At 38.4% G+C, this 15,009-nt stretch overlaps 2 protein-coding genes across 2 annotated transcripts; one reads left to right on the top strand and one right to left on the bottom strand.

The window, feature by feature from the left end:
- Positions 1-461: 461 nt before the first annotated feature.
- On the bottom strand, positions 462-4,571 carry LOC135487523 (ras-related protein Rab-39B-like). Its single transcript, XM_064771277.1, has 2 exons — positions 4,211-4,571; positions 462-4,024 (listed from the first exon to the last, which is right to left on the bottom strand). The coding sequence occupies exons 1-2, from the start codon at positions 4,426-4,428 to the stop codon at positions 3,598-3,600; spliced, it is 645 nt and encodes a 214-aa protein (XP_064627347.1). The 5' UTR covers positions 4,429-4,571; the 3' UTR covers positions 462-3,597.
- Positions 4,572-4,646: 75 nt separating this feature from the next.
- On the top strand, positions 4,647-14,794 carry LOC135487521 (protein CIP2A homolog L-like). The gene is made up of 22 exons (XM_064771275.1): positions 4,647-4,856; positions 6,375-6,481; positions 6,671-6,830; positions 7,120-7,238; positions 7,393-7,487; positions 7,628-7,724; positions 7,938-8,057; positions 8,407-8,549; positions 8,694-8,763; positions 9,864-10,094; positions 10,310-10,466; positions 10,756-10,900; positions 11,055-11,154; positions 11,320-11,438; positions 11,720-11,924; positions 12,169-12,231; positions 12,369-12,479; positions 12,633-12,892; positions 13,116-13,229; positions 13,444-13,538; positions 13,689-13,828; positions 14,018-14,794. The coding sequence occupies exons 2-22, from the start codon at positions 6,410-6,412 to the stop codon at positions 14,183-14,185; spliced, it is 2,784 nt and encodes a 927-aa protein (XP_064627345.1). The 5' UTR covers positions 4,647-4,856; positions 6,375-6,409; the 3' UTR covers positions 14,186-14,794.
- The last annotated feature ends 215 nt before the right edge of the window (positions 14,795-15,009 follow it).

The following is a 15,009-nucleotide window of genomic DNA, read 5'->3' as shown; positions in this document are numbered from 1 at the left end:
GTAATGTCATGACATCCATAATGATGTCATGTCTGTCGCACAATGCTCTTGTTTGAGCTCTGGGTTCTAAACCTGTTCTGTAAGACATTATCATACAATGTATAGAAATTGAGTCCAGCCCCCTCCATCAGTAAAGGTTGACATTTGGACTAACGTTAGTGGGATGGGTGTATAATAGTCTTCATTATACATGTTGTGGTGCCATCCCAAGGCAACGAATGCTATCACCGGGACTAATATTGAGAACATTCATGATTGTGAACTGGTTGGAGTGTCATCATTCATTATTGCCTGTCTTGATATTACTTAGTGTTCTACCCAAGACTAATGTTGGAGAGATGCTGTGAAAACAGATATCACCTATCACCTCGGTCACCTTCACAGACACTGCAGGGACACAATACTCCCTGGATTCAAAACTCAATCAAGGTCGAATGCAAAATAAAGAAATCTAAGTAGTGTCCATGCAAATTAACTTTATTAGCCACTGGATGTTACAATGCATACAAATATGTATCACAGAAGCTTTTAACATTCAAGTCTACATCGATTTGCAGCATCAACATATCTTAACCAGAAGATTTACACATTAGTAGCAAAAACTAAACTTTTAATAAAACCTGATACAAAGTAAACAAATTCTAAACATAGCAGGGTACACAATTGATAAAACTAATATTCCCCACATTCAAACTTATGAAAGCAAACTGTGAAACCTTAGAATGAAGCTGGCTGGTTGTTATCTCTACAGTAAACTATTGTGATCCACTTTGCAAATCCACAAATAGCTTATTTCTTTTTGGATACTAGTCTACTGGTAACTGAATGCTCTTCGTGAAAACAGAATTAAGGAGCACAGCTTCTACATCATATTATATAGAGAACCACAGGGTGTCCCATAATACCAAAGAAGACAAAGTATACAATTACCCTAGGACCAGCAGGCCTATCACCCTTGGTTTTTGTCATGGCAAATACCTGGGTATTAAAATGAAATAGGCTACGGGAGTAATCATCTTCAAGCATTGACATCAGAAGGTATACGAGAGCAAAAATATCGTCTGACGTCAGTTCATAGAGCACTGGTGAAGGATAAGCACTTTTGTCATAGCAAGAAAATAACGGTGAGCAAAAGAAATTTTTCAACAATGATCTATTCTAATATACAAGTACAGCCAAAATTATCTGTTTTCAACCACAACAAAATATCAACTCTGTCTGACAAAGGTTAACGTTACTTGAGAAGCTACAATTTATTAATTTAAATCATGAATAGTTATTAGATGAAGTGTTAACTTGCATGATGATGTTATTAAACACTACAAAACATTAATTGTTTCTACCCAAAAGATTCCTCGAAGCAATCCACCCAATATAACCTACAATCCTAAAACGTGTCAAAGAAAATCTCAGCTGTCAATATCTCTTGTTAATGTACCTACAAGTTTTCCTGGCCTTCGAGAAAGGGATGCATAATAAGATCTCAAATGAAGAAAAATTCGATGTTTTAATATTCTAGAGCATAATAGTTCTACACCTTGATCATATTAAGATATTGACACCGACATGCGAGACCATAGTGGTGTAGATTTCTTGAAATTGCAGCTTTTGATCTATACTACTAGATTCTCAACATTAGTGCTGGGATGCACTCGCCAATAAATCGATAAAATGACAAGAGCGTCTATCAACATTTAGAGTGCAACTCATTGGGGAATAAAACGATGACTTCGTATAGTAATGACTCTGGGGACCTCTAATGGCTGTGAAAAGGATTAAGAGATTTGCATCTCCAGCCAATTGCCTAAGCTTGTACATCACTAGGTTACAACTATGTACAAGTAGAATGGTAGTGCACTGTTACAATACCTCATGTTGTGTTTTTCTAATGAAATGAATAAGCTTGTACATTGCAGCGTAAAAGGAGGGTGGATGTGCAGTACATGGCCATGAGACACAGACTTGAAAAATCTACTTTTTCTTCAGCCTTTGGAGGTTGTGTATCAAACCATGGCCTAAGGTTAAAAAACCCACATTTGTTAACAAAGCTATTGCAAATTTAGCTCACGATTCTGAATTTTTACCCAAGGCTTTATCATTTCAAGTCAAACTACAAACTCACTGCAAAATCTACTCAGCTGTACAGTATGCATACAAATATGAACACAAGTCTAAAAAACAACTATATACACTTATATACACATCTATAAATAGAAAATAAAGACGGTTTACCAGGAATAATGCTACAGTTGACTAAAGTTATAAAATCAGCACCAGTAAATAAGACTTTTATGCATCGTACAGAAAAAGAAGCCCATTAGTTCTAAATTTACTTTTCATAATTGCCTGGGAGGACAGAGGAAAGTCTGACCATAAAGACCGAAGACCATTAGCCAAACAGCAAAAAAACACACAAAAGGATTGACATGTACCAATCTTGTTTCACTTAAATGAAAACTTTGAAAAGTTAAAGATTCCTGGTATTGTTCACCCAGTTTTCCTCTGTCCTCCCGAATTGAGTATTTTTAAAATTGTGTATTATTCCGTATTATTATAATGACAGGTTTGTTTAAAGGTAAGAAAATAATAACATCTATGTGCATTTAAATATGCACTTCGAGCTGCTTTCTACATGGTAGGGGCTAATATTGTACCAAATACACTTTAGACAGCACAAATCACCAGAAGCTAAGGGTAAAGAAAATGACTGCATCATTATATTAATATAAACAGTGTATCATAATTCTATAGGGACAAAACAAAGCAACAAAACTGTTAGGCATTACTCGCACATAGGCTTAGCAGGCAACATGTTCATTGTACATATTCATGCATCTTATCTTTTCAAACTACAGAATAATCTGAAAAATGGACACACAGGCATTTTAAAGTACTGAATAATCAAAGCTTTCTAGTCTCTAGAGTAAACTACCAAACAACAAGCCTACTGAGCAAAATATGATACAATCAATATGCAAGCTTCAGGCTTCAGAAGAAAATATTTAGGAAGCTGGTTTTGTTTTTGAAGGAATATTGCATAACCAGGATTACTAAAGATGGAGTCTTGTTGTTGACCTTCCAAAAAGATACCTCATGCAGAATTGAGGCTTTCTATAAAAGCGCTATGCATAGTATAATGAGAAAACTGACCTGCCTAACCAAAGACTGTCAAGATATGTACCTACACTAATTTGTCAAGAATATTAGGAGAGAATAACTCCAACAGAAGAAGAGAATACATTTGGCAGTGTACTGTAACTTTGAATATCTTGTAGCCTACATGTGTGCACATTGGAGATTCATAGCAGGAAACAAGACATAACACAGAACTATTATTGACACTTTGGCTTGTTTTTTTCCCGACTCAGAAAAGGCCCCTTTGTTCAGTATTTAACCATAATCGGCACTTACATTCAAAGCTTGAGTATATAATCATTTTCTTAAAATTTAATCTTTATTTTGTTAAAACCAAATCAGTTAAATAATCCCCATTTCCAAATGATATGAAACCAAAACACATCTTTCTCCATTGAGGTGTGAGAATTTCGACTCTGAAACATACAGTCTGAATTTCTTTAAAACTAGAATGTCATAAAATCAGCAGCATCCTCCAGACTCAGGTTCTCCCTCCTCCAACTGAAACGACTCCCTAGGCCTCGAGTATCCATTCTTAATGCCATCCCATCCCTCTTGGATCTGGATTTCCCCTCGCTCCATCAGCCTGTAGACTTCCCGCGCAACTCCACTGAACGATTCCTCCACGTTTTGGCCAGTGATGGCCGACGTCTCTAAGTACTCGAGTCCATGCTTCCTAGCGAACTGTCGCCCCTCCTTTGGGGTAACAGCCCGCTGCTCCTCCATGTCACATTTGTGACCAACAATGAGATACACAGCCTTATGCGGCTCAATATAAAACTTGGCCTCGGCTATCCAATCTTCAAGATGCTCGAAGCTACTTCTTTTCGTGATGTCATAGACTATCAAGACTCCAACTGAATTCCTGTAATAACTCTTTGTTATAGATCTGGAAGTAGATAAAATAGGATGGAGTCAGTATTAACGAATAAGGAAGTGAAATACATTCAAGCAGATTACGTTATCTTCATTATACAACAGTGCCCCTAGCCCCCTATGGACGGCCCACGCGGCCTTGTAAGACATCGAACTTTTACATCCAGGAAGTAAGAGTCGAGCACGACAAGGTACAGACCTAAATCTTTCCTGTCCTGCCGTGTCCCAAAGTTGCAGCTTGACACGAACTCCATCCTGAATCTCAATCAGTCGAGCGAAGAAATCGACACCAACAGTGGGATCACAAACTTCAGCAAATTTGCCATCTGTGAAATATTTTAGCAGTGAAGATTTCCCAACAGTACTGTCTCCTATCAAAATCAGTCTAAACTGAAAATCAAATATAGGTTCCACCATGTTATCATGAACTAAGGGATTAACCCTAACAGATTATCACTTTTTCAGTGTTCTGTTCCTTGATCATGTGCACAAATCTTGATGTTTTGTTGTGCTCCTTATCTGTCAAATCTAATATCAATGAGGGAATTACCTATTAGGCGATGCTGCCACCTATGATCAAGATCAAAAACTAATTACGACTCAATTATTGCCGCTTGCGTATAAAATATGAATTTGTTATAGATTGAACTAAAAGGTTTTAGTTGTATTAAATATGCACATGAAACAATTAATAAATATGCGCATGAAATAATTAAATTGAGAATTTATTGCAAAGCCAAAGCAAAATGTGCACATGCGCAAACTGCCGGAAATTTGTAAATAAATTCGAATCCAAAATTTTTCATTTTTTTCCAAATTTGCTAATAATGAAGATATAAAACCTCGTAAGTTACTAAATAAGTAACTCGGACATGAATTATCATAAAAGGTTCTCGTGTATTCAGTTTCATAACAATCTTCCTTTAAATAAAGTCAGCTGACACAAAAGACTTTGTGTTTATTTTTTGTGCACAGTTGTGTATGGTTTCCCTGTACGTACATTTGGACGGACCTAATTTCGCCAGTGCCCTAAACCTCATTAATTGAAGACCCGCTTCTCCTTTATTGCCTGGTACTAGCGAGGTTGTCTACCATTCCACATGGTCAAGGTGATGTTACTTAGACATAAGTGTTGGACAATGCCTAGCTACATGCCCGCCCCCGGCCCGGTAACACTTAGCCTAGGCCTACACTACTAGGCCTACAGGTTTTCAATCAGAAAGAGAAACTAAACAGTGAGAAGGACCTCTGACTCCTTACCAGGCTTACTCAACATTCTACCAGCGAGGTTAACAGAGACTAACCATTGGCGTCAAGGAGGATACCGCGGTGACGTCACGGCTTTTCCAAGATGGCGCTGCATATTGTAAACAAACTCGATCCACGGCCAAGGGAAAATCAAGTCATCAAAAAAGTTAGATTTTTCGCATCAAATCAGAGTTATTAGTACTTTTCTGCTATGAAATAAGTCTTCAGACAACAAGCTATCATTTGAATAATGAAAAGTGCTGTTTTGATGGGGAAAAATAGGGTTTTTAAACCAAATAGCCGGGCACCGATCTTCCAAAATTAGCGATGGTTTCAAAACAGTCTCCCAGATATGGGGCAATCTCTTCATTATCATAATGGGATTTGGAGGCATGTTTACAGATTTTACAAGTTCGAGACCTGTAATACCTAAAACTCGCATAGATCCCCATAGATCCCCTCTATTTGTCGAGTTAGCGCCCCTGTAAGATCATGCATTTTCGGACACTAGAACGAAATCTTCCTGCGGATATCGCGGTTTCGGTGATGATTTAAGGAGAAATTGACTGTTCTTAGAGTTGTATGGGACAGAAATGAGTTCATACTTCATGAATACATGAATATATTATGATATGGGCGGGCTTCTAAGTCAAAACAATAACAAACTCAACTGCATCTCTACTGTATATTGCGTAGTGCATTGCCTAGTGTATTTCGTAGTGTATTTTAGCGGAGACATTATTTCCGCACTTTGGCCACGCCAAACGTCTTTTTTATTCGTGGAAGTTAATCTGCTCTGTAAATTTTATTTTACACAGGAAGAATCCATACTAGGTATTGCAATATTTCATGTCTATTGGTGTTTTTGTGTACAAAAGCGCACCAGACAGTGAGACGTGGAGATGTGTTCAGTACTGGTGCTGTCAGTAGACTGAATCTGATTGGCCACAGCGATCACTAATATGGGTCGGGATCACGTGATGTGACGTCACCGCGGTATCCTCCTTGCATTGGCGTGGTACTGCAGCTCGGGACAAAAAAAATATTACTGCTTGAAATTACTGACGGTTGCATTTGAATGACTTAAAATGAAATGTCATTTGTTTAAATTTCAGGTTACTTTCAACCTTGTTGCTCCCACTCTCTAAGCATGGACATTTTAACATACATTAGAAGTTCCTCACAAATGGTAGAGAGAGGGAAACTGAAAGATTTTCTGGATGTAAGTTGTTTGATAAAATTTGTTATCCAACCAGTCCATTTCATTTCCAGCCTTATGTCTCTTCCAGACTATAAAAACATATCTTGGGCTTTATTTCAACCCAAACCTATGAATCTAATAAAATGCTATGTTCTATCCTCGCATGTATTTATTAGGGGTTTGACTTTCCATGTCCACATCCTATTGCAGGGACTGGTCTCCTTGACATCAGATCCGCGGAATCTCCAGCCATTCTTAACCAAAGACATGGATGTGGCCCAGTGCCTCTCACTTCTTGTCGATATATTGAGTGAACCCAAACCAAACATAGATGTAGCTCATCGAGCCTTATGCCTGCTCGAAAACATAGGTAAGAATAAGATATCCTATACGCCCTTAATATCATAGCTGGGTTGAATGATGAGGTAGTGTGATGAACCTGACTGACCACAGTTGTTACTGACATGTTGCTGCTGCATCTTTCTTGTGGCCCACACATGTAGAAGGACTTAATGCAAGTCTTTTAGTAACAACTTTGTGAAAACTCAGCTTTTTGTCACATATTTTTGTTTTAAAACACTTGTTTCCAAATGCTGAACTTTTTATACTTGGTTTATTACCAATTTTATCTACATGTACTTGTAATTACTGATTTTCAGCTAAGGATGAAGCTATCTGCCAGATATTACATAATACATATGGTTTGTCCACAACGCTAACTGTGTTCCTTCTCAACTGTGGGGGAAATACAGATGAATTGACAGCCACCATAGCAAAGGTAAGTAAACTACTTTCTTAAGGACAAACGCCTCCTTGGTTGGAAGAAGGTTGTTCATAAAAGATTGTTTGGTCTGATAAATGATGTTGCAGCCTTCATCCTTTGACTTCTAAAGAAACCATATGATTGAAAGTAACTACTGTTATCTTTTTAGTGCCTTGAAGTCATGAGAAAAGTCACTTACAACACACGAGTTTCACAGCAGAACAGTCAGATACCTGATCTACTCAAGTTCCTTATGAAGAGAATGTAAGTTCTATAACCATAATGTTGTAATTGTTGTTATTGTGTATTTAATGGGGGAGCCAGAGTTCTCATGCTTGCTGTGCACTGGGCTTGTATTGATCAGTGCTGCACATTGTCTAACATTGTTACCTTCTCTTTTCCAGAATGGAGCCTGAGAATGATGTAACGCAACCAGCTTTAGGGTTGATGGCAAACCTTTGTCGACATAGTGTTTCTGTTCAAGCATATGTGAAAAGTGCTGTAAGTTGAAAATTAGTTATGAAGTTATCATGTTTGATGGCTAAATTTTCCTGGTAATTTAAAACCCTTCCACGCACATCCCGACCATGAATGATGCCAACAGGTCATTTGAGTCGGGTGCGGGAGGAATGTACATGTATTGCTCTTGGAGTCAGTACAGTTGTACAGTGAAAGTACTACACTTGCATTTCATTTTCATTTTGTTTTTTGTAGGAAAAAGCCAATGTTTTCCTAAAGTGTATAATAAAGAATCTTTCATGTGAGAAGAATTACATCAAAATGTGTTCGTTTCACATCTGGTGTAGTCTAAACGTTGATGAAGCAGGGGGAAAGGTGAGTGAATTCGGAGATTTATCCTTCTCATGCATGTGCTTTTCTTGTGAATGTTTGTTACATGCCACTACGGTCGTTTGGGCACCAAATATTTCCTTGCCAAGTTGCTCTGTGAGTGCTGTGTTTAACCGGGGAGAGGAGCCTATCGCAAACCCCAATGTTTCACACTTAAAATAGGGTATGTCGCTTTCCCTGAAATAGGCCCCTGGCAATCTCCGTTTTCATCGTTCAAAGGATGCAATCAATGCTAAGAGCCTCTCCTTAGGTTACAAGCAGAGGGTGGTGACCGATATTGAATATTTTTAGTTGAAACATTTAATGTCTTATGGTAATTTTTGTTTTTTTTCAGCTTTTCAATAATGACAAGAATACAAACCAGTCATTCCAGATGTTATTCCATGGCGTTATTGACTCCGGGAATGCCAGAGCATATGCTGTGGACCTCCTGACTGACTTGGTCAAGAAGACATTTATTCAAAAGGCATTAGCTAAGTGAGTACTTTTCTTCTCAAGCGCTTACATGTACCCTTGGCCTTGGTATGCAGAGTACCTACGTTTTGGTCGCACTTGTCCCAAAGTCACTCACAAAACATGTTTCTTGAAAATTAATGTAGCGTATCCACCTTGTTATTTCAGTTACAGCAATCTAGAGATGTCCCTTCGGAAATTATTTAAGTTACTTCCAAAAGTACAAAATGCTGATAAGGTAACCATGTTTCTTTTCTTCAGACACTTCAGGGTTTGGTACTTTAAGGCAGACTGTAAACAGAAGTTATTATTGCCGTAGTGCAGTTATTTATGCTCGCAAATTAGCTGAAACTTGACATTGTAGTATTTATATATTAGTCTATCTATGTATATCTATCTATATATCCAGCGTAGGAGCCACAGTTCATTACGTAGTGTCTCTCAAAATAGTCTATCTATGTACTGTTAATTCATATTCAATATGTATTTACATCATTGGTAGTTTTCAAATTCAAGTTACATTTTCAAAGTTTGAAGAAGTGAAATCTGTCCAGGCCAATAAGAAATTCTGAAACTCCCAAGTTTTGGACAGTGATGCATGTACATGTAACAGGTATTTGGAGAGATGTTTAAGTGTTCTTTAGGATTTTTGATATGGTAGGCCTACATGATGACTAAATGACATTCAAACAGACTCTTTCCTTGAAATTATCCAGTCCATTTCTAGGCCTAAAATACTTGGCCCACTGATCACATTTTATGTCCCTTCAAAATGCCCCCATGTTGTTGATGATCACACCTATGGCAACCTCTCACATCTAACTACCTAATATCATATTAATATGATTAATAGGCTTAATAAAGTAGTAATATAGTAATTATGTTGTGGTGTGCACTCACCCATGACATGTATTTTACACCTTCTTAGGAATGAGTTCCAACAGATTTGACATTAGCTTTGCAAATATTAAGGGGAATATTTTGACAGGAGTAATAACCAGGATATTTTCAATGCTGTGTTGAATTTTGTCTTCAGTTATGTCCGCTGTAACTAATATGAATCCTTCAGAGATAAGTTCTTCAAATAAACCTCAGGAGGTAGGCAAACCCAAAACGATAGGTATCAACAAAAACTGGATTAATGTCATTCATGTGTCTTGGCCTAATTAGGTTAATTAGAACTAATTGTGCTGCTTTTCAAACCCATTTTTTATCTGGTTTGCTATCTTCCCTTTGATAAAACTTGCAACCACAAATTAGTTAAGGCAGAAGCCTCATAGCCCAGTGGTTTGCAAACATTATTGTGATAGACAACAACTGAACCGTTTTATATTTCAGCTATTTGAGTTGCTCCTGTCTTTCTGTTCGACAAATAGCCTGAGATGCGTCGTGTGTCGTTCGTTATTCGATTCGCCGGCTCTTCAGGATTCCATCATGTATCAACAGATGATGGAAGAGAACAATCTGTCTGAACCATTCTTTGCCGTCGTACACTGGGCGAGACAATCAGTGGAGACGCACAACAAGGCTCCACTGCTGGCACTGGATCTGCTGAGAGAACTATATGAGGTACATGATTAGGGCCGGTTCTAGCAAAGATTTATGTTGAACGAAGATGAAATATTGGCATAGCCTAATGTGTGTGTGTGTGTGTGTGTGTGTGGAGGGGGAGACACTGATAGAATGTAGGTCCGTCTCGACATTAGAACTCTCTCTCTAAATGGTTAATGTGGAGACTGGCCATAAGGGGTTACCACACTGACTTTCTTCTTTGATAATTCCAGGTAGCGATTGATTCCGGTGAGACAACCAAACTGATGCCTCAGAGCGAACTGGTGCTACCCACAGTGACCGAGATCCTCATGTCACCCCTCAGTCTGACTGGGCCGGCCATGAAGCAGGAGTGTCAGAGAATAGTCAAGGCTGTTCAGCTTCTGAAAGATATCCTTTACAAGAAAAAACAGCGGAATGTACCTTTAGGCCATTAGGCTCTTTTAGAAGAACACTTCAAGTATGTTGCATGTCAAGGGAAATGGGCCTTTTCTTTTAGAGATATCATTTGTAACCATTACACAGAGTTTGTTTGTTTGTTTCAGAGTGATATATCATATTAGAAAATGAGCTGGTATTGTGCTGAAACTTGAGTGAGTAAGGTTAAACAGTTCATCAATAGTAAGTGATGATGTGCCGTGCACTTAAAATAACATTCTCTTTCCTTAACTCTCTTCACTGCTGTGTCTCGATGCCTCTTTACAAACCCAAGTGGCCGAATCTATAGACACAAAGACTTGTGTACAACTCATCAAATATCAAATCGACAATAACAGGATTGGAGACATTGTCACAAGGAAGACAACAGATGTGTATGATTGGTGGTAAGTGGAGTTTTTTCGGAGACGTGTGGAAGATCATGTTCACGCTTTTCAGGTGTAAATGTAAAATGAATGATCACACATGTACGTTTTTCTTGTGAAAATATAGTTAAACCTGTGTTGAACAGAGTTTAGATTATTGTTCTTTTCTCTCCAGTGATGCCGGTGTGGATGTTGTCCTCCATGTGGTAGACCTGGCGCTAAAACTCAAAGATCTTGTTCCAAATATGAAGACAAAGCTGCAAGATATACTGCTGGTATGTAGGCATTGCTGTCCTGTTCGACCCGAGATGTTAATTCATCAGTTGTTTCAAATATACCACATTTTGGCATGCCATTGTACGAAAGCATTTCAAATGTTCAGAAGGGATATAAAGGATATCAAGTCTTCCACCAATTCAACTTGATGTTCTTTTTTTCAGGGTGGCCAGATCTCACCGTTCCTGGCGTACGGGATGACATCCGAGAATAGAGAGCGAGTCCAGTTGGTGCTGCATTTGTTGGCTTCAAGCATTTACCATGCAGAGTTTCCAGCAACACTGTAAGAAATAATTATCCTCGACTTTTTACTCTGTCTTGAGCTAAACAAATTACATGTGGGTGGTTATTGATTATCACAATGTCTTGTCGTTCTTCTGCTACAGAGGTGCTGGAGTTGTTGTAGCTTCCATTGATCTTTGACTCTGTTGACGGACTGTCCACTGACGGGGGTTAGAATAATTAAAAATGATACCAAAAATTGCAGCGGTTAGTCAGCTTTCTCTCGAGCATCTACAGCAGTAAGGCATTCAATGTTCACAATAAATTTCTTCCTACTAACAGGTTAGGTGACAACATTTCAACATTCAATGGTAAATTACGGCAGAGAGAGGGCTTAGAAATGAATTTATCTATGTCACATCGAGGTTCATTACACCAAATGAATAGAGAGAATGTCCTCTGCCACACGACACCAAAGAAGAGCTGGAGTTTGCGGCAGGACCAGGATGTAGATGCTCTCATAGCAAAGATGAATTCAGGAATGGATGTAAGCTTGATTGAACCTTTTTCGGAATGATAATTGGTTTGGTTTTTCGTCAGATGTACAATTAAACGTCAAATACATTTGTTGGTTGATCAGAATTAAATCTTAATTGGAGCAACAGAATGGAATTGTATTGTATACAGCAGTTGAAAGGTGTCATATTACCTGTAGAAATGCTGCAAATGTACAACTACTGGTAATTCAACTCAAGTCATTACGGTACCTTGTTATTTGTTTTTCTTTGCAGATGAAAAGCAACACTTCATCAGATATGATTGACATTTACGCTCACAAAATAAGGGCCTTAGAAGTAAGTATATATAGTTTTCAAAACTTGAAGGGACCACGCCCTGGAACAAAAATGGAAAGAGCAAATTCTTTCTTCCAAACTTAATGATCCATCTCATTTGAGGATTCCAATCCAAACCTCTTCTTTCATATTTGCAGACCCAGGAACGACATCAGAAGGATCTTCTTGATGCGAAGACGATGGCTTTGGCGCAGGCCGATCGCCTCATTTCTAACTATCGATGTCAAAGTGCTAAACATGAGGCAGAGGTAAAGAGCAGTTACTTTGTGATGGCGTTTCGCATTCTTTGTTTGTGGGTTCTAAATTCATGACGCATAGAAAAACATCTTTATACTTTATCTTGAGTCCCATGTACATGTATGAGTCTATCAGTCATGTTTATTGCATTTCACGATTTTCAGGCACACCGGCTGAAATCTCTCATCTTACAATCGGACAAGAATAGTGAGGTTTGTCGTGAACAGATGAACGAAGTGCTGCTTCATCGCAACCAGTTGAGCGAGCGCCTCGAGAAAGAAATCATCGAGAATAAACGATTGCTGGCGATCGTTGAGGAACATGACCAGCTGCTGGGCCAGTTTTCAACTCAGCAGGCAGCCCATAATGAACTCTCCGCTGAGTATCAAACACTCTTATCTGCCCATGATGAGAAGTGTGCAAAGTAAGTAGTGATGAGTTTTGGCAGGTGCGTGTCTTGTGCCCGTCGTATGACATGTCCATATCGATTTAACATTGTGTACATGTATCTCAATATGTCTTAACGGATACATCATAAGAAACAATTTCGTAATTTGCTAAAACTCATTATTATATTATCATTTATGTCCAACACTGAGCTAGTCTTCCTCAGTACAGCCATCAATGTTTTCCGATTCCTATTTCAGATTAGAGAACACAGAAAAGCAACTGTCTAATTTAAAATCCCAGTACCAGTACATGCAGGAATTGAATGAACAACTGCAGAAAAGTGTCAAGGAGATTATGAAAAAAACCGATGAGTAAGTGCCTTCTGTGTTTTTTAGAAGACCCCTAGTTGCAGGGTTCGGTGACGAGTTGTGATGAAGTACCAAGTCCTTGTTTTGGTTTCATTTTTTGGAAACCAGTGTAGTTTACCTTGTCCTACCAGTATAATGGCCATGTTGACAGAAGCTGAAGTCTTAACCATCCACTTTAGACTTGAGGTAATTTTCCACGGCTGATCTTTTCTTTCAGGAAAAATGCTGAGTTACTGGATCTGGAGGAGAAACACCGCAAAGTCTTGAAAAGTCATGAACTTGAAGTGAATGAAAACACATCAACAATTGACAGTAAGTACACCAGAGTTGGTCACAAGTTTACCCAGATGTTTCTGTAATATTTCTGTTAGTATGAGTAAGATAAGGAGTTAAATCTTATTGTGTTTTGAATACCTTCATTTCCATGGTGCCTTGTTGATTCGGTTTCTTATTCCTCTCCAGAACTGACCAAAAGTAAGCAACTGCTTGAAGAGAAGCTCAAACAATCCAAACAGGAGGAAGCGGGTCTTCAAAGTGAGGTGAAGAAACTGGTCAAGAGTAAGGAGAAGTTAGAGAAGAGTAAGGAAAGCCTACAAGATAAGGTGGGTGCTGTGCATTACTGAAAACCCCTTTTAATGAAACTGATAGTTTTGCAATATATGTGGTGTGATCTCATTGGCGGTACACGTTTTTAAACATGTTGTGAAACTTATCAAAGCCTAGGAAAGCTGAACATAAAGAAGGCACTCTCAGCTTGTTCATGGACTTTACTATCGACCTCTTGTTTTCAGATTTACAAACTTGAAGAAAAATTGAAAATGTTGGAAGGAAGGTTCCAAGCAAAGGAAAAACAACTAAGAGATCAGCAAATCGAGATTGAAAAACACAGCAAGATTGCAGCAATGATACATAATCTTAGCAGTGGAAAAGTACCTCCCAATCTTGACATTACGTCTTGAGGAGCAATTTCACAATAATTTCTGATATACATGTAAAACAAAATGTAAAAGGAAACTGAGTCATGTCTGTCCAGTCTGTGACGGACAAAGGGATAGTGATAGAATCAGCTCTATCAATTGACAAACACCATGCACTACTTTATACATGTAGGATGCATGGCCTACAATCTGATATAGTATAGTGTGTAGAAAGCTGCATTTGTGGTCAAGGTAGTACAGTCTAATTAGTTTATTTGCCTCTGTAAAACAATTCTTATCTGATGCTGCACACTTTGAAATAAATGCAACATGAAATTTTGAATTAATTACGACAAACTACATTTTGAGATTGGTGTACTCCAATGCAGCATTTCACATTGGGTATCTCCATGTGTACTTTCAAGTTCAATAAAAGACTGGATCTTAAAATGTTGGCTATTTTGAATAAGAGAATAAGACTGTTGTCTTTGAAATGAAATAGGAAAGATCCTGAAATTATATGTAGGACCTTTGTACATTGCGAGTCATTTTGCTAACTGATGTAATTGTAAATTATTCTGCAGTTTATAATTGGCCTCTTTTACATAAACTTTTATAAAACATGTATTTTACTGTAAATAATACATTATTCAAGTAAAAAACATCACTGTTTTTGCCCCTTTTTAGCTCACCTCTTAGCAGAGGTGAGCTTATCCCATACCGTGGCGTCCGTCGTCCGTCGTCGTCGTCGTCGTCGTCGTCGTCGTCGTCGTCGTCGTCGTCGTCGTCGTCGTCGTCCGTCGTCCGTTAGCAGGGCACGTTTCGTAACTGTTAGAGCTATCGAGTTGAAACTTGGTACACATGTA

The sequence above is a fragment of the Lineus longissimus genome, chromosome 5 (genome assembly GCF_910592395.1).
Source record: "Lineus longissimus chromosome 5, tnLinLong1.2, whole genome shotgun sequence".
NCBI classification, from domain to species: Eukaryota; Metazoa; Nemertea; class Pilidiophora; order Heteronemertea; family Lineidae; genus Lineus; species Lineus longissimus.
The sequence above is the reverse complement of the archived record's forward strand: the minus strand, read 5'-3'. Positions and strand labels throughout refer to the sequence as shown.

What these genes read in the sequence shown, in the direction of transcription:
- LOC135487523 (XM_064771277.1), bottom strand. Translation starts at nt 4,428, where the DNA reads ATGGTGGAACCTATATTTGATTTTCAGTTTAGACTGATTTTGATAGGA. An exon ending in GCAGGACAGGAAAGATTTAG is followed by an intron (nt 4,025 to 4,210) that starts GTCTGTACCTTG and finishes ATCTACTTCCAG; the next exon opens with ATCTATAACAAAGAGTTATT.
- LOC135487521 (XM_064771275.1), top strand. Translation starts at nt 6,410, where the DNA reads ATGGACATTTTAACATACATTAGAAGTTCCTCACAAATGGTAGAGAGA. An exon ending in ATGCCTGCTCGAAAACATAG is followed by an intron (nt 6,831 to 7,119) that starts GTAAGAATAAGA and finishes ACTGATTTTCAG; the next exon opens with CTAAGGATGAAGCTATCTGC. An exon ending in AAGTACAAAATGCTGATAAG is followed by an intron (nt 8,764 to 9,863) that starts GTAACCATGTTT and finishes TTTATATTTCAG; the next exon opens with CTATTTGAGTTGCTCCTGTC.